The sequence below is a fragment of the Hyaena hyaena genome, unplaced genomic scaffold (genome assembly GCF_003009895.1).
Source record: "Hyaena hyaena isolate Hyena2069 unplaced genomic scaffold, ASM300989v1 scaffold_1781, whole genome shotgun sequence".
Classification (NCBI taxonomy): Eukaryota; Metazoa; Chordata; class Mammalia; order Carnivora; family Hyaenidae; genus Hyaena; species Hyaena hyaena.
This window is the reverse complement of record NW_024082418.1, coordinates 51,627-70,925: the sequence shown is the minus strand read 5'-3', so window position 1 is coordinate 70,925 and position 19,299 is coordinate 51,627. Positions and strand designations below refer to the sequence as shown.

The 19,299-nt window shown below is 37.1% G+C and overlaps 1 protein-coding gene across 5 annotated transcripts in view; it reads left to right on the top strand.

Moving 5' to 3' along the window:
- DEUP1 (deuterosome assembly protein 1) overlaps positions 1 to 19,299 on the top strand; it is an 83,738-nt gene that overhangs the window by 19,790 nt on the left and 44,649 nt on the right. For all 5 annotated transcript variants that reach the window (XM_039224828.1, XM_039224825.1, XM_039224827.1 and 2 more), the window contains 5 exons: positions 2,205 to 2,376; positions 3,714 to 3,809; positions 11,363 to 11,497; positions 15,348 to 15,461; positions 17,486 to 17,728. In XM_039224828.1, the coding sequence (XP_039080759.1) occupies positions 2,205 to 2,376; positions 3,714 to 3,809; positions 11,363 to 11,497; positions 15,348 to 15,461; positions 17,486 to 17,728 (760 nt within the window). The remainder of the gene's footprint in view (positions 1 to 2,204; positions 2,377 to 3,713; positions 3,810 to 11,362; positions 11,498 to 15,347; positions 15,462 to 17,485; positions 17,729 to 19,299) is intronic.

Below are 19,299 nucleotides of genomic sequence, written 5' to 3'. Positions count from 1 at the left end.
CATGTGAGGCGCCTGGGTGGCTCAGTCGGTTAAGTGTCTGACTTTGGCTCAGGTCATGGTCTCACGGTTTGTGAGTTTGAGCCCCACATTGGGCTCTGTGCTGACAGCTCAGAGCCTGGAACCTGCCTCGAATTCTGTGTCTCTCCTCCCTCTGCCCTTTCCCCACTCATACTCTGTCTCTCTCTGTCTCTGAAAAACATTACAAATTTTTTTTAAAAGCATCATGCATTTTGCTGTGTGGTGCACAGCAAGGAGCTTACAATGGGAAGCAGTTGCCTAGGATCTAAATCTGACTATTCTACTAATTGATGTGTGACCTTGACCTCTCCAAGCCCGAGTTTTTCAAAGTGCTAAATGACCTCTAAAATTCTGATTTGCTGAAACTAAGTGGAGAAAAATGCTTTCCTCCAGCCTACACAAATATATTAGAGGCCTCATCACCACCATTGAATGGATGCTGAAATAACTTGCTTTCTAATCTGGACATTTGTGTGTTCCTTAGGCTAAAATCTGGGGCTCCAGCAGTCTACCTGCATGTCTAGTCTGAATGACTGGACTTATACCAGATCCCTGTGGGATGTTTCAGCTTCTTTGAAGGAGAACCCTGCCCTAGAAGCACAGTTGGCATCTCCATAAATCTAGCTCTTACCAATGATTTTGTTTCAATATAGACCCTCTATGAAATACAAATCAAAACCACACTGAGATACCACCTCATGCCAGTCAGAGTGACTAAAATGAGCAAATCAGAGGACTCTAGATGCTGGCGAGGATGTGGAGAAACGGGCACCCTCCTACACTGTTGGTGGGTATGAAAACTGGTGCATCCCCTCTGGAAAACAGTGTGGAGATTCCTCAAAAAATTAACAATAGAACTCCCCTATGACCCAGCAATAGCACTGCTAGGAATTTACCCAAGGGATATAGGAGTGCTGATGCATAGGAGCACATGTACCCCAGTGTTCATAGCAGCACTCTCAACAATAGCCAAAACATGGAAAGAGCCCAAGTGTCCATCAACAGACAAATGGATCAAGAAGATGTGGTTTATCTATACGATGGAATACTCCATGGCAATGAGAAAGAATGAAATCTGGCCATGTGTAGCAACATGGATGGACCTTGAGGGTGTTATGCTGAGTGAAATAAGTCAGGCAGAGAAGGACAAATATCATATGTTTGCACGTATTGGAGGATTAGGAGGAACTTAACAGAGGACCATGGGGGAGAAGAAGGGGGGAAATAGTGGGGGAGAGGGAGAGAGGCAAACCATGAGAGACTCTTGAGTGCTGAGAACAAACTGAGGACTGATGGGTGTGGGGGGGGCGAGGGGGGAGATGGGCATGGAGGAGAGCACTTGTGGGGATGAGCACTGGGTGTTATATGGAAACCAACTTGACAATAAACTATTTGTAAAAATAAATAAATAAATAAATAAATAAAGACCCTCTAAGACCCAAGATATTGCCCCCCATCTGACTAATAGTATCCTCATTATCTAAAGACTTATATTACTCTGCCCACACCTGCCTGATCAGATTCCTTCCAAAGGGATACCAGCTAGATCATGCCAGGTTCCCCTCCTAGAGGAGTATCACTGCAGCCCAGTTAGTATCCTTGAATCTGGTCCTACTTTGCCTGGGGTTGCCCTTCTATCTCAGATAGGTATGCTTGAAGTCCCAGTTTGTCTGCCGTCACATTTACTCAAGTTAATGATAGACAGAGGTACGTGTATATTTACACGTAGATCATTGAGCCATTTTTCATAATTAGGATTTGCCATAGAATCAACCCACTCTAAAAATGTTATTTTATTTAATTTTATTCTTTTAGCTAACTTTCTCATTGTGATCTTATTTCTGGCATAATCCACATGATGTGTTTTCATTTTAGGACTCCCTTGTCTAAGTCAAAACTTTTGGCTCTGGGAGACCCATGCACTACCACCTACGCTAAGAACTTTAGCATTATGTTATGACAGCAACTATACTTTAGAAAATGTCATTTTAAAAAATGTGTATTCACTGAAATTAGCTCTTAGTTTTAATATAAAATTTATCCCCCAGCTTTCAGACTTCTTCCTGTTTAAATAATTGAACAATTTGAGGAAATAATTGATCAAGCTGTTCAGAGCAATGGAATAATTTTTCCTGTCCTCACATTTCACTCTTTTAAAATGTGTTTTGCTTTTCAACAATTGCCAGAGCTTCTCCTTGTGAGGCCGAACTTCAGGAATTAATGGAACAAATTGACATCATGGTAAGCAACAAAAAGTTGGACTGGGAAAGGAAGATGCGGGCTTTGGAGACACGATTAGATCTTCGGGATCAAGAGTTGGCAAATGCACAAACTTGTTTGGATCAGAAAGGTCAAGAGGTACTGAGTATATGTGTAAATAAAATGTCCATTCCTCAGACTGTTATAAATAATATTTATTCCATCAGAATATATTTTTCATTATGTATTCTTTTTATCAGGCATCAGCAGTGGCATTTATTATTGTTTAAAACTCTATCATAGCGTGCTAAATGTGTTCTATCAAGTAAGTGACAATCAGATCCTAAACCCATCAAAACTTGCTGATGCGAACAAATATAAAATGTCAGTGCCATCTAGAAAAGTAAACAGACATTCAAAATATATGTGAAATAAATATGGTTTGCGAGCAACGAGTGCTTTTGTAGGTGTAGAAACAAAGCAGTTGTCCAAAAACCGCGTCTTTGGATGTGGCAGAGTTCAAGAGCCTTTTCTAATCTACTAGAAGAATATTTCCTGAGAGAAGTGAATTGGCAAAACATGATTGTAGGATAAGGGAGAAAAGTTTTTGGTGAAGGGGGTGTATGTGTATATCCGGGCACCCTCATAAGAGGGGCGCCGGCAGCCCCTGTAAGGCTGCTTACAGTCATGGTGGTGGTTGTAGAGTGTCTAAATGCTCTCGGGCTTCCAACGGAGTTCACGAAAACCATAGGCTTTAGCGTGGACTATTGTGTCTGTGAATTTTTCTTTTGGGTGAGACATAAGAGAAGGTGTTTACATTAATCATATACTAAAACATCATCAGTCAACTTGTTCATCAGTCATTTCTCTACCTTTATTTGCCTCCCGATAGAACTTAGATTTTAACATTAAGTTAACTGAGTTCTCATGCGGCACAGTTAACTTAGTTATTGGCATCTGGTTTCCTCCATAGTAGAGGCAGGTCATCACAGGTGCCTCACCTGCTTTATAAGCAGACAAGTGCTGTAAGCCAAACCCCTAAGAACTGCTCTTAGATATTATTCCTTTCTTTCCTATGAAAATGTAACTGTTGCTCCATGGTCCTGCCCGAGCAGAGCTCCCACTGAAGGCAGTGGGACCAAAACTAAAAGCTAAAGTGTACCTGTTGAAGTTCTGCCTGAGTAATGATGACATAGCCCCCTGAAAAGATAATGCAAAGTGCATTTTAAACCTTAATTTAAAATGTGATGATGATAAGGATCTTTTGTCAGACATCCATAGTGTACTGTCCTAATGTGTGCCCAAAGGAATAGTGCTAGCAGTGTTTGGTTTTGTGACTTTAATTATTAATAGCTAGTTTAAGAACTGCAGTACAAATATTTACTCTTTTTTTTGGTGCAGCTGTTTTATTTACATTGTACTCCTCTTTTGCACAGTTTCTGATGTTGTCTGGCAAAATTTAGAAAAATCAAAATTAAATGTTATTCTTGATGCAGGTGGGGTTACTTAGACAGAAGGTGGACAGTCTGGAAAAATGTAATTTAGCAATGACTCAGAATTACGAAGGACAACTACAAACCCTAAAAGCTCAAGTAAGGAAAACTATTGTAATTTAATTTCATATAATAATTTAACACATTTTGATATATGTTTTAACATATAAAATTGTATGAAAGTTACTTTTTTATAATTTGTAATAATTTTATATAAATGGGTTATTTTTAATATAAGTATAGTTCTTTTATTTTAACTACAGGTTATATGTTTGACCCTGTCTTTCATTGTTTTATTAGATTGCCATTTTTGTTAGACTGTCAGCTCTTCATCCCTTTAACTGTTAGCATGGTGCAAGACTGATGCCTCTCTACTATATGATAATAATTAGCTATGTGAACAAAAGATAAATTTGCTATTATGATATAGATGATTGAAAGGACAAAACTGGTCTTTATAACTTGCTAGTGGTGGAACTGTTGCATAAATGGCAGGTCTTCTGCATTGGGGTGTTAATTTCTTTCATATGTATCCCTGTATCACCTCACTGTGAAGGCAAGCAAAAAGCCTTCTCTCCCTTACCACAGATAACACACAGGGCAGTAATCACCTGTGCACCTCAGATCTAGTAGATACTTGCTTAACTAAGTAAATTAATCAGTGGGAAATACTGTTTCATTATGAAATTTTTGGAGTGCAAAGATTTTATAAGTGATAATGTAATAAAATGAGCCTAAGGTAGTTAATTCTTTCTTAAATACCTTCTCAGGGAGGCCATCAGCCATTAAGAATATGAAAAATATGATGCCACTTAATAAGTACAGTATAATCTTAGAAGACTATTAAGTCTAGACATTTTGCCTGCAATTTACATAGCGGCCACTAGATGGTAGCTTGAATTATGAAACCAAATGGTTTTCCCTAGCTAAGACTCTAAGCATTTAACATTTAAGTCAATCAACCTTCTTTTTCCATAAAGATAAAGCTTTAAAATACCAACATATATATTGAATCACTATAGTTCAATATAAACAGAGAGGCCACGATCTAAAATAAGTTTGAAAAAATACAGAAATTGAGATACAAGTGAAGATATCTCTAAATTATATTTAATTGGTTCAGTCACTGCTTCCCAAATTTTAATACATACGTTTTTTCATGTCTGTTGTTAAAAAGTTTTGAACCTTGTTTACAGGTGCTGAGCAGTCATTCAACATACGAATCCTTGCTATTTGATGCTTTGCAGTTCTATTTTATGACTTGGCTGCTGGCTAACCAACAAATATCCCTATGGTGATTTCACAAAAATCTGTGGATTGCTAATATAAGAGTTTAGGAAATGCTGTTTACCTCTTCTTTGCTCCTGGACATTCACAGTGCATATTCAACAAATCCATTTAGCCTTTTTAATCCATCATTTTTCAAAACATATTTGACCATGGAACTCTTTATTTTTCAAGCTAAAACTGACTTTACTGTAGTACAGTCTTACAGTGTAAACACTGTAAACAGGTGTCTCCTAGAATACACTTTGGAAACACTACATTGTTGTTGAGAGAGCAGCCATCTGCTTCCACTGCAGTTTAATGCTTCTCTTTTCTTCTCATGTTAAAAGAAAGTTAAGAGCACTAGGGAAGGAGAGCAAAAGAGAAGGAAAAAGGGGAGAAGGTAAAAGAGAGAGAAAGGAAAGTGCCATGTACTTGAATTGTTTTGCATAATGGCTAGTAATATGTCATTTTTCTAACCAGAAAATGGTATCTTGTGGCCAACATGATTTGGTTGCTGCTAGCTCACTCTACTGATTTCTTCTTTGATATTCCTGGTTTATTTTCAATTTCATTTTACTAAAATAGTTTAAAGATACACTTTACCACACTCTTCCCTGAATAACTCAATTCCATCAAAACTTTCTCATAGAAATTGCTTCCTTTTTAAAAAGAGGTTATTTTCTTTTCCTTCTAACCTTAATGAAACTATGATTAAATTGTGGATATATTTGAGATTTTCACTTCTGGAAACATGGAGTAGATTCATTTAGACCCTGCCAAATAAAACTAGAAAGCCTGGACATCATTTATAAAATCACATAAGAAGATTCTGAGAAGTGGAGAAAAGAGGCATGCCAACTAGAACATGAGTACCCAAAAAGCAACATGGTGGTGAGTTCCCTGGGATTGCTTTTTGCCCCTCATATCCCAGTCTGGGTAACAGAGACACTAACAACCCAGACACTACAAGGGACACAAACAAATAAAAAGAATCCCAAGGAATGTCTGCTCTCTGCAGCCAAAAGACCTGGGAAAGGCAGCCTACGAAGATTACACACTTTTAGATAATAACTGCTCTACTCCAGCCCAACACTACAGAAAAAAACTTCAGCTCCGAACCCATCCCACTAGCACGGACTGAGTAGATAGCCTTGGATTTTACCCTCATCAACCTTTCAGGAGGTTTCCCCAGCTCCCCAGCCTGACTGGCGGTAGAGAAGACTTGAGTGGTGAGCCAGCACTTTTGTCACCACTAGGTGTTAAAAGCCCTCCCCAACCCATGGTATCAGTGGGGGCCATACGGAGAGTCTGGACTAGTATGCTCATTTGATGGTGGTGAGGCACTCCCCACGCCCCACCCCGGTGGTATCAAGGAAAGCCTAATTAGGAGTCAGGATGTTCACTGACTCTCAGTGGTAATGAGACCACTCACCCTCACTACAGTTTCACTGAAGGCCATGTAAGAAGCAGTAACAAGGCATCTATGCCTCTCCAGTCAGGGTGGTATCAGCAAAGACTCCCACTCCTCCTCAGCAGTGATAAGGAATGTCTCAGGTTACCAGCTAAGGCCATGACCTGGACTCCCACTGCCCCTGGCAGTGATGTGGCAGTGTCCCACTTTCCCTGCTTGAATGCTGTCAGAAAAGGATGGCTGAACTACAATCCCTAGAGAAAATCTAGTGTCTCATAACACAGTACCCAAAATGTCCAAATTTCAATAAAAAAATCACTCATCACACCTAGAACCAGAAAGATCTCAACTTGAATGAGAAAAGACAACTGAGAGAAGCCAACACTGAGTTAATACAGATGTTAGAATTATCTGACAAAGATTTTTAAAACATCTTTTTTTTAAAAAATCTTTGTCAGATAAAGTTTCTCAGAGACCAATTACAAACATACTTGAAAGTTTTAGCAAAGAAAAACTGTAAATAACAACCAGTTAGAAGTTCTATCTCTGAAAAATACAATAACTAAACTAAAAAAAAAATCAATGGATGGGCTCAAAAGTAAAATGGAGAGGATGAAGGAAATAGTCAGTGAACTTGAAGATAGCAGAATAGAAATTACCTGAACTGAACAACAGAGAGAAAATAGGCTAAAAGAAAATGAAACTAAGGGACATGTACTGTAACTAAAGATTGGAAATTTGTGTCATCAGAGTCCCAGGAAAGGAGGGCAGAATTGAAAAAGTATTCAAAGAAGTAACGGCCAAAAACTTGGCAAAAGATGTAAACCTACAGATTCAAGAATCTGGATGAAATTCAAACAGGATGAACACAAAGAAATCTACACCAAGACACACCATACACAAAGTTCTAAAAACTAAAAAACAAAGAAAAAGATCTCAGAAGCATCAAGAGAGAAATAACACCTTTCCTACAGGGAAAAATCAAGTCAGGTAACAGACTTCTCATTAGAAACCATGGAGGCTGGAGGAAGTGGAATATTTTTCAGTTAATGAAAGAACATAAATGTCAACCTAAAATTCTATACCAGGAGAAAATATCCTTAGGAATGAAGGGAAAATCAAGTCCTTCTTGAATGAAAGATAACTATGAGAATTTGAAACAGTAAGCCTACCTTCAAAGAATGGCTAAAGAAAGTTCATTTAGCAGAAAGGAAATGATGACAAAAGAATCTAGAGACATTAGGAAGAAAGAAAAAACAATGGAAAGAGTTAAGAAATGGATAAACATACTGCTTTCCTTCCCTTGAGTTGTCTAAATTGTTTTAAAGCTAAAGCAAAAATTATAGCGGTGTCCAGTGTCTAGTGTGGTTCTTAATGTATGTTGAGGAAACACTTAAGACAATAATGTTATAAACGAGTCAGGGCAAAGGGACGTAAAGCAAAGTAAGACTTCTGCATTTCACTTGGGCTGGTAAAATGTTGACACGAGCAGACTGTAGTGAGTTGTGTACATATAGTATAATACTTAGAGCAACAACTGAGAAAGCTATTCAAACAGATACATTCAAAAGCACTATAGATAAACCAAAATGGAATTCTAAATAATGCTCTAATGACCCTGAAGACAAAAAAACTAAAAGGGTAAAACCAAAAACTGGAAAACAGAAGGAAAAAAACCCAACAACAACAAAAAAGTAAGGCTTCAGCTCTGATATATCATAATTACATTAAATGGAAATTGCCTAAATACATCAATTAAAAGAAGGAAATTGACAGATTAAATTCAGAAAGTATGACCCAAATCTATGTTGTGTTCCAGAAACTCACTTCAGATATAGCTGTATATATCAGTTGAAAGTAAAAAGGTAGGAAAAAATACCATGCAAATATTAATCAAATGAAAGCAGAAGTAGTGCCAAGATAATTCAGCAGAGAAAGAAGAGTCTTTTCAACAAACAGTAAAGGGACAACTGAATCCCCACATGTAAAAGAATTAAGTTAGACCTAAACCATAGACAAAAATTAACTCAAAACAGATCAAAGACCTAAATGTGAAAACTAAATCCATAAAACCTCAGGAAAAAAAACAAGGTAGTAGATTTTCATGACTTTGGATTAGGCAATAATTTCTTAGATTTGGCACCAAAAGCACAAGAAAAGTTAGATGAATTAGACTTCACCAAAATTAAAAAACCTTGTCCTTCAAAGGATGCCATCAAGAAAGTGAAAGGACAATTCACAAAGTGAGAGAAAATATTTACAAATCATATATCTGATAAAGGACTGGTATCCAGAATTAAAAAATAACTCATACTAGTCAGTAACAAAAAGTAAATGACCTAACTTTAAAATGGGCAATAATATCAATAGACATCTTCCCAAAGAAGGTATACAGGTGTCCAATAATCACATGAAAGAATGCTTAACCTTATGAGTCATTAAGGAAATGCACATCAAATCATGAGATACCCATTCACACTGACAAGAATGGCTATAATAAAAAAGATGGACAATAACAAGTGTCAGCAAGAATATGGGGAAATTAGAACCCCATACATTGCCAGTAGTAATGGGAAATGGCACAGTCACTTTGGAAAACAGTTTGACAGTGCCTTAAAAAGTTAAACCAAGAGTTTCCATATGACCCAACAATTCCACTCCTAGTTATATACCCAAGAGTAACAAATGTATACATATATATCCACACAAAAACATGTACACAAATGTTCATAGCAGAATTATATGTAATATACAAAAAGTAGAAAGAACCCACATGTCCTTCAATAGAGGAATGGATAAATGAAATGTGGCATATCCATGCAATGGAATACTATTCGGCCATAAAAATAAAATTGAGTTTTGATCCATGCTACAACATAGAACCTTGAAAGCATTATGCTAAGGAAAAGAAGCCAGGCACAAAAGACCACATAACATGTGATTCCATTAATATGCAATGATCAGAATAGGCATACCTAAAGAGACAGCAATCAGATTAGTAGTTTCCAGGGACTGGAAAGAAAAAGGAAGCAATTGTGACTATGTGAGTATCAGATAAAGTAGACACAATTGTTCCTAGCTTTATTTGTGATAGCCCAAAACTGGAAACATCCAAAATGTCTCAATATGTGAATGGTCAAGCAAACATTGGCTCTCCCTGTAGCACGGAGTAACACTGAGCAGTAAACAGGAATGGACTACTGATATGCACGTGTATCTCCAGGCCATTATGCTGACTGAAAAAAGCCAGTCTCAAAATTCAGATACTGTTTGATTCTGTTTTATAACATTCTCAAATGACAAAATTGTAGAGATGGAAACAAATTAGTGGTTGCCAGGGATTAGGGATGGGACGACGAGCATCACTACAAAAGGCAGGAAGGTCTTTGTGCCGATGGAGTGGCTCTGTGTCTTGATCAAGGTTGTGGTCGCACAAATCTACATGTGTGATGAGACGGCATAAAACTATACACGTGTATTGTACCAATGTCAGCTTCCTGAGTGTACTCATGTACTGCACTTGAACAAGATGTCGTTATTGGAAAACACTGGGGCAGGAGGACCTCTCTTTAATATCTTTGCAACTTCCTGTGAATCTTTAATTGTTTCAAAATTTAAAATGAAGCCAAGGGGCGCCTGGGTGGCTTAGTCGGTTAAGTGTCCGACTTTCGCTTAGGTCATGATCTCGCGGTTCGTGGGTTCGAGCCCCNACAGTTCGTGAGATCGAGCCCCACATTGGGGCTCACCCCAGTGAGCTGACCCCGGTTTAGATTCTTTATCCCCCTCTCTATCTGTCCCTCCCCTGCTCACACTCTTTCTCTCTAAAATAAATACATGGTGGGGCGCCTGGGTGGCTTAGTCGGTTAAGCGTCCGACTTTCGCTTGGGTCATGATCTCGCGGTTCGTGGGTTCGAGCCCCGCGTCGGGCTCTGTGCTGACTGCCAGCTCAGAGCCTGGAGCTTGTTTCAGAGTCTGTGACTCCCTCTCTCTCTGACCCTCCCCTGCTCACGCTGTCTCTCTCTCTCTCTCTCTCTCTCTCCTAGAAATAAATAAAACATTAAAAAATAAAAATTAAAAAAAAATAAAATGAAGCCAAAAAACTCTTAAAAACAGTTATATAGACATTTCTTCACAGATGTTGTTGGACCATGCTGCTTTTAATTTATTGTTTGAAGGTATAACAAGAAACAGACAAAATAGTCCAGAGTCTAAGTTTTTCTTTCTTATTGGTAAGAAAAAGATGATATCAATTTGATACTTAAATTTATTCAAACAGCACAACCCTACTTATTAGGGTTGACACAAGTTTGAATAAATTTGTGCTGTTTGTTTCTTTTAAATTAAGTATTCAATTTTCTTGACTAAAATAGACACTGGTTATACTTGGGGTTACTGAAATTAAAATTGTCAACACAAGATGGCACTAAGTAAAAGAAAAAACTTGGTTTTTGAAACTTGTGAGCTTTCCTACACAAATTAAAACAGAACTAAATAAAACATTTATGAAGTGAATCATTTAACTGTGCAGTTCGTCAGGTGCCAGATATACATGAAAACTGAATTGTGCTCAGCTTCAATAATCAGTTTTAATAACTGGTTCTGTCTTCAGTAATCAGAACATTGAAGCATTACCACGTTTTCTATTTTTTATTTAATGTTTTATTTATTTCTGAAAGAGAGACAGCATGAGCAGGGGAGGGTCAGAGAGAGAGGGAGACACAGAATCAGAAGCAGGCTCCAGGCTCTGAGCTAGCAGTCAGCACAGAGCCCGATGCGAGGCTCTAACCCAGGAACCATGAGATCATGACCTGGCCAAAATCGGAGGCTTAACCTACTGAGCCACCCAGGTGCCCCTACCACGTTTTCTAAACATGACTTAAATTTTCAAAGAAATACCCAAGAAAAAACTCCCGTGAAATCAAGTCAGAAGCACCAGTAATAGTAAAATGTGAGCATTCTCTATTATATACAGTTTTCCAAACTGACAAATAGCTTTGAGAAACTGAGACTGCACCAGATGAAACAAAGTAAAGTTCGGCGAAAGGAATTGCTGCACCCAAAAGAAGAAATACCCTTTGAACTGAGCAGTTTGAACCAGAAGTTAGAGGTGAGCTAAATGTGTTTTCTTAGTTCCCTCCTGCATCATAAAGATTGATTGCTGTTGTCGTGGGCTGTTTGTCTCTGCTGTACACAATGGTATGTACGGGTGCGGTGACAAACCCCATTCCAGATCAACTTCTCATTGAATATATTTTCTTAGCGCACCTTCCCTTTAGGCACTTAGCGAATTAAAACATCACTTTGATTTATGCATCTTTCATACAGATCAGCATTTTTGGAGAGCCAAAAAAAAAAGTTCAAAGAAACTGCAGATGTTGAGTGAAATTGAAGGACATCCCTGGGGTCAGTTAAATTGAATATCTAATAAATCTCTTAATGGCTATTTAACTATTAGGCACTTAAACCCCAATGAAGCCTCGTACTGGTTTTCAGAACAGGGTCGAAGTTTCAGGGGTTTTTTTCTTTAAAGAGGTAGTGCCACTCCAAGATAACCACCACGTACCACCCAGAACGTCGACACTCTCTGTTCCTAAAATGGTTTGCTGTGTCATGAATGCACTTATTTTTATCCCCTTAACTTCCCAACCTTGGAAAAAGCAAACCAGCTATTTTTCTTCCTTGTGCTTTTGAGCATTTCTGCTAGAGGTCATGTAACAGATAGGCTCTACTATAAATTCCTTTCTCTAACCTTAGCGGAGTTCTGAGTGTTGCTCCGTTATTGTTTAAGTGGCCTCAAGTTGACCCTTATCATGTTAACCCACTCCGTTTCTTCTTTTATTCTTTTACTTATTTAGGGTGCTGGCCCTAAATCCCAGTACCACCACCCCATCCCCAGTCAACGATCTCTCTTTCTTCCACCTCACTGGAAGATAATAGTTGGTATCCCCCAGTCACCCAGGTGGATACCTAAGAATCTTTGATCTGTTCCTTTCTCATACTCCCCATATTCCAGCCCAGGTTTGCCCCTTTCCCTGTTCTAATGCTTCTTATCTCTTTCCTCTTGTCTATTGTCATTGTTCTGTTTCATTTTCATCATTTTATTCTGCAATTAACAATCCTTCTCAAATTTTCCCTTCAAAATATCTTTAAAAGAAAACAAATCTAAAATCACAGCCCTAAAAACCAGCCTATTGTGAGAACTTTGCTGAAAGGCTTGCGTTTTAGCTTTAAATTCCTATAAATTTTACATTCTGCTGAATAATGTACAGGGTTTTTTTAAAATACAAAATTACAATATGTAAAATTGACTCTACAGGAAAATGTACCATGTGTAACCACCTGCTGGTCACGGTGCTGTGATCAGACTGGCTTGGAAAGATCCTGGTTTCATGGAAGATGCCTAAAGACGTGCCCTGTAATACATAAGCTTTCCCTGAGAATGCAGAGATTGAGTCACTGGTTAGCCTTCTGGTTGACTTCTTAGGGGATTTTATGGGAGAACCACATTCATATAAACTGTTCAGACCAAACAGACCAAAAAAAAAAAAAAAGGCCTGAAATTAATACGAAGTACTTTGTGTGAACACTTTTACATTTAGGGAACTCCATTTTTATATAAAATATATTTCATTAATTTATAGATGAAATTAGTAGCAAAATAATGACCTATGTTTGTATTTCTATAAAATGTTTTAAGCACACTCTGTAGGTAGTTTAATCTGAATAATTATGGAAGCACTTCATGTACCTGGTTTTACTTGGAGCCATATGAAAAATTAATATGTAAGAGATGGGCTGTTGGTCCAGTTTTAGTCTATAACTAAGCATGTTTGTCTTTTGGGACAAATATTTATTCACTGGTCTAGTAAGAGAAAGAGCATGTCGTTGTGGAAGAATATAACAGTTTATAATTTGAAACACTTCTTAACTTCTTGACTGATTGATTCCCAAAGCCGTATCCTTTCCTTGTGTTAAATTGTGAACAGTCACGTTCCGTGAATATACTACTTAAACAAAAAGTTTAAGCACTGAGCATGTTGTATCAAGCTAGTTCTGCCATGTCTTCCTCAGGTTAGCTCAGCTGGCACTGCCATTTATTTGCCCTGTGACCTTTACACAGGTTGTTAGCCTCACAGAGATTTCATTTTTTTTTCACCAATAAATGGGGTTAAAAATACCTTATAGGTGACATTGTGGTTATGGAAGAAACACACACACACACACACACACACACATTTAAATGCACACTGAAACATTTAGGGGTGACACTGAAACATTTAGGGGTGAAAATACATGAGGTCTGGAAGTTGGCCTAAAGTACTCAACAAAAAAGTGTGGAGACAGGCAGAATAAAGTTGGTTAAGTTGATGATAGTCAAACTGGGTGAAGGGTACATGGGAGGTTTTTTTAATATCTACTTTTATACAAGTATGAAAATTTTCATACCAAAAAGTTAAACCCATCTTACAGGTAAAGGTTTGTAGAGTCCCTGACATATACCAATCACTAAAGAAATGTTAGTTCCATCTTCCACTATTTAGTAAAGGATTAAAAACATGTATATAATAATGTAGCTTCCCCTAGAAACTCTAATTTTAATGATCCTGACTCTCTCAACCTTGAAGACCCAGAAAAGCTTTTCCAGCATGGAGAACTTACTCTGGAGGTTTGGGCCAGTCTATAGACCTCTGGAACCCAGTAGGTCACCTCCAGTCTCTACAGAAATCTTCATAGAGCTCTCTAGGTGTGGTCCCAGAGCTGCCGGGTATATTGTGCTGGCCTGCTAATCTTGAAACCAACACATCTGGAAGATCAAGAAAGCCAGGACTGTTATGAGCACATGCTGATGTGTCTATGACACATATTTCTAGCTTGTTTGGCCTCATTCTTGAGCTCATTTCTACTTGTTGTAGAACTCATAAAGAACTGAGATTAATGCTCCTGCCTCCTCTTAAAGCATGCTGGGAAATACTTATTTTCAAGATTGAGATTGTTGAGTGGGTAATGCTAAATATTAGTATATCTGAAAGGTAAGAACAGTGTAAGTCAACCTCGCCCACATTTTGACTTCTGACCCAAAGGCTCCTTTCTAAATTAAAAGTAAACAGGAATTTAAAAAATTTTTAAATCTTTTTTAAATTTTTAAATATTTAAAATTTTAAAATATTATTTTGTACTAGAGACTAGTTTTATAATTTGTCACTATTACTGAAGACCCTGTTTTCATGTACCTAATTTTAAATTATTGAATGTGGGGATCAAAGTCAGTAACTTTAAAAAAAATTTTTTTTAATATTTTTATTTATTTCTGAGAGAGAGAGAGGCAGCGTGAGCAGGGGAGGGTCAGAGAGAGAGAGGGAGACACAGGATCTGAAGCAGGCTCTGGGCTCTGAGCTGTCAACACAGAGCCCGACTTGGCGCTCAAACCCACGAACCGTGAGATCATGACCTGAGCCAAAGTCAGATGCTTAACCGACTGAGCCACCCAGGCACCCCCAAAGTCAATAACTTTAAATGACCTGTTTCCATTTATATTAATAAATGTAGTCTGTTTATCATCAGGTATGATCATATACTTAAAAGGGGGCACTGCCTAAATGAGGCCTAAAACAGATGATCTGTTCCCAGGAATGAGTTGATCTTGGCTTTATCTTGGACAACAGCTTTGAAAGCCACAAGGGGACAAAGTCACTAAATCAATCCAAGCCCCACCCCATAAAAACAAACAAACAAACAAAACCTAGGATACAGGTTTGGTGACAGAAATTAGAAGCTATGTCTAGTAATAAATCCAAGATGAATGATTTAATACTCTTTTTGTTTGGTTTCCTAATGGGGAGAAAGAATGGATATGGTTTTTTAGAATGAAAATGTACAAATGAAAGAAGCCTTACTCGTTGTGCTTTTAAATGAATAATTCTCTTCAACTTATGTTTGTGCCTCCACTTTTTAAAAAGGAATTTAGAGCAAAGTCAAGAGAATGGGACAAGCAAGAGATACTGTATCAGACTCATCTGGTTTCTTTAGATGCTCAACAAAAATTATTATCTGAGAAGTGTAATCAATTTCAGGTACATTGTCTAATACTATCCTCTAACTTAGAAAAAAATTAGATGTTAACAATTACTGTCTTTATAATGTTATTACAGAGAGAAATGCCAACCAGAGGAAAATAACCAGAACAGGTCTAACACTGGGTAAAATCACAAGTTCATGAAAATTTGTAATGGTGAATTTAGTCCTCATGTCTCAAAGGATGGTACTTAAATTTTAAAAGTATCCATTGTTAATGTCATTAAGTAACATATTTTTTTGCATGTCTATGGGCAGATCACTTAGAAAATCTGAGATTGCTTGGTCTCTGACCTCAAGAACCTACAGCTTAGAGGTAGAGAGAACATATCTACATATTTACAGATGAACGTTACAGAGAACGTACATATATACAGATAATTTAAGGCAAGTGAATGGGAAATCCTTTTAGAGTTCAGAGGAGTAAGGGAAAAATTGGAGCTGAGATAGCGAGCAAATACCCTTCAGCAGGGGCAGGACTGGACCTTGACCTTGAAGAATAGATATACAGTATTTTGAGAATATGTTTTGGGTGGTGGAAATAACGTGAGCAAAATCACTGAAGCAAGAGAGCGAAAGGCAAATTCTGGGTATAGAAAATGAGCCAACTGGCTGGGAGTCTGTATGGAAGGTGGGGAAGGGTAGGAGATGGTAAGGCTGGTGAGTTGGATGAGTTATAATGAGCCTTAAAGTCTTGTCTGAGGAATTTGGAATTTTTATTAAAGCCAGTTGGAAACTATGGTTTTTGTTTGATTTTTGTTTTGTTTCTTATTTTTCATTCTTTAAGTTACTTGAATTATATAAGTTTGTTATGTTCTCCGAATTTACCAATACAAAATAATCTAATGCAAAATTAATAGCTTCTACTTCATTCTTATCCATTTAATACAAACACTTAATAGGTGTTTTTTTTTCCATACTTTTTGTTTTGTTGGTACAAACATGTAAAATATGCATTTGGGAGAAGTTGTGTATTTTTCCTTTTTAAAATTTTGTTTTACTTAATAATAATTATCTTTCCTCATGGATACTCTTTGAAGTCAATTACTTAGTTCTGCATAATATTTGATAGTATATGGTTTATATTATCATATATATATATCATAGTATATAGTAGACATACCATAATTCTTTCAATCATTTCCTTACTGATGAACATTCAGGTTGTTTCTAGTTTTTTTGCTCTTATATACTGTAAAAATATCCTTTGATAGATATCTTTAAATGATAGTACTTTTACTTTGTTAGGTTAAAAATCCTAGACATTATTCTTGAGCCAAAGGGTATTATGTCCATTCAGATTTTTAAATTAGCACTAGCATATAACCTCCCAAAAGAGTACAGTAATGTACAATTCATGAGCAGTCTATGGGAGTACCCATACCTTCACCAACATGGAATGAATGTTATCAGTCTTTTGATTTTTACCATCTTGGACTGATAGTAATATTGGCCTGATTTCTTTTGCATTTCTCTGACTACTTATAAGGTTGAGCATCTCTTCATATCCTTTTAAGCCTTTTTCATTTCCTTTTCTGCATATTGCCTATTTATGAACTTTGCCAATTTTCCTTTTGTGTTCTCTTTTTCATATTGATGTGTAGATGTTTTTGTACCTTAAGAGTTATTAACCCCTGTTACATGTGTTGAAAGCTTTTTCCTACAATCCAGCTGCTTTTGTTTAATTTTGTTTATTTTTCATCATACAGACACTTTCAACTATTGTGTAATCGCATCCACAATTTTCCTCTTCAAAATATTCTCTCTTGCTTAATAAGACTTCCCTACCCCAAGCCCCCTCCCTACTCTACATCTTGACTCTGAGGTTATACAAATATATTTTCTCTTTATGTCATCCAAAATTGAGGTTTTAGAAAAAAACACAAGGCTGAATTACAAAGAGCAAAGCTTCATTATAGGCTTATTTAAAGATTTTTCCTGTTTTCTATCATTCTTGAATTTTATTCATGTAAGCTTAAATATGATATTCTCCATTTAATTGAGACAGTCTCCATTTTCTCAGAAACAGGCACAAAGTTACCAAACTCAACTAAATGGTAAAAAACAGTGCATAGAAGACAGCAGCTCAGACGTTCCTCAGTCGATATGTGAACTGGATCACGGCTGTGAAGCCAGTGAAAAAGATGAGTTCATTATTGAAAAATTAAAATCAGCTGTGAGTGAAATAGCATTAAGCAGGAATAAGTTACAGGATGAAAATCAGAAGCTTTTACAAGAACTGAAAACGTACCAAAGACAGTGCCAGGTAATTATTTATTTCTCAACTGATATTGCCCATGAGCTGTATAAGTGATGAGTGACCAGGTATATGGATTAGAAAGCTAATTTTCTATTATATGTGTAACTTCATATTTCCTCTGCCTAAGTAATTCTCACTTGTTGAGTAAATTCAGTAATCCCTTAAATACTCTACCCTACCTAAGTGAACTTTGGTTCTGCTGCAGTATAACAATAATGCATTACCAGGACGGTATAACAGCGCTCACTTACAGACCTCTACGCCTAACACCCAGGGCCCTTTAGTAACAGGCCACCCTGTGTCCCCACTACTCTCTCTGACCCTGTGCCCCTTTGACTTGCAGGAATCTTTCGTTGGAGACCCAGGAAATCAGTAAGGGTTCAACAATCTAATTATTCTAGTAAGAAGCATGGAGGTCCTCCCTGTGATCTATCACTGTTCACTTTACCATAATCATTTACCAAAAAGCAGCCTGGAGTTGTTTTGTTTTGTTTTGTTTCTTAGGTAACCTCCACACTGGCAGATGCAATTGCTGATTTTTCCAAGAATTAATTTTCTTCTTAACCCAACAGTCTTGCCTGCCTTTTCTTTCCTTCCTTCCTTCCTTCCTTCCTTCCTTCCTTCCTTCCTTCCTTCCTTCCTTCCTTTCATTCTCGCACTCATACTCACTCTTCTGCATCACTAAGGTTATACAGCATTTATAAATTGGTCAATACCAATTTCTTTACTAAATATATATTTCTTATTCATGGATATCCCAGTTGCTTGACACATTTTATCCCCCATCGACAAGCATTCAGCCTTTTTATACCAGTTCTTCCATCTCATCTGGCCCATTCCTAGCCCCACTTTGTTCCTTTATCATGCTAAAATATACTTTAGAGGTCACTGTCTGAGCACACTTCCACTGCTCTAAGATATTCCTCTGATCTGCCACTTAAACTCCCAGGGTCTTTTTTTTTTTTTTTTTCTTTTTGTCTTGGGGCAACTCGTCATTCCCCCATCCTCCCACATTGTACATGGTATTCATTCTTTTATTTTAATATGATATTTTTTTATTTATTTACCAATTTCTATGAGAGAATTTGCCAAAGTTATTTTTACAGATTTTGGTTCACCAAAAAATATATATATATCTGGTTATCTTTGGATCTAGGATCATTATTTAGTTTAAACTAATAATCTCCATTTTATATTTTATAAAAGAACCATATGTATTTAAAAAAAACTGACCAAATTATTCTGGAGTATTTTTTACACAAAAAAATGTTAAAGCTTTAATGAAAAGATCTTTGAGAAGTATTTTGATTCAAAAACAAGATAGCTAACAGATCAGATCTCTACTCCCAAAAAAACACAACTTATTTTTGATGGATTTAGGAGGGAAAATGCTGAAAATAATGCTTTTATTGAGCCTTTTCCCTGTTTTATTTCCCAATTGGACCTGTATTTCTTTCGCTTTAAAGCAACTATATAAGAAGCGATCAATTATTTACTATTTGGTAGCTGATTTGACTGTTTAAGAATCACTGCTTCTCTCAAACCATTCGGCAAAGTTCTAACTAAACAGATGGGCC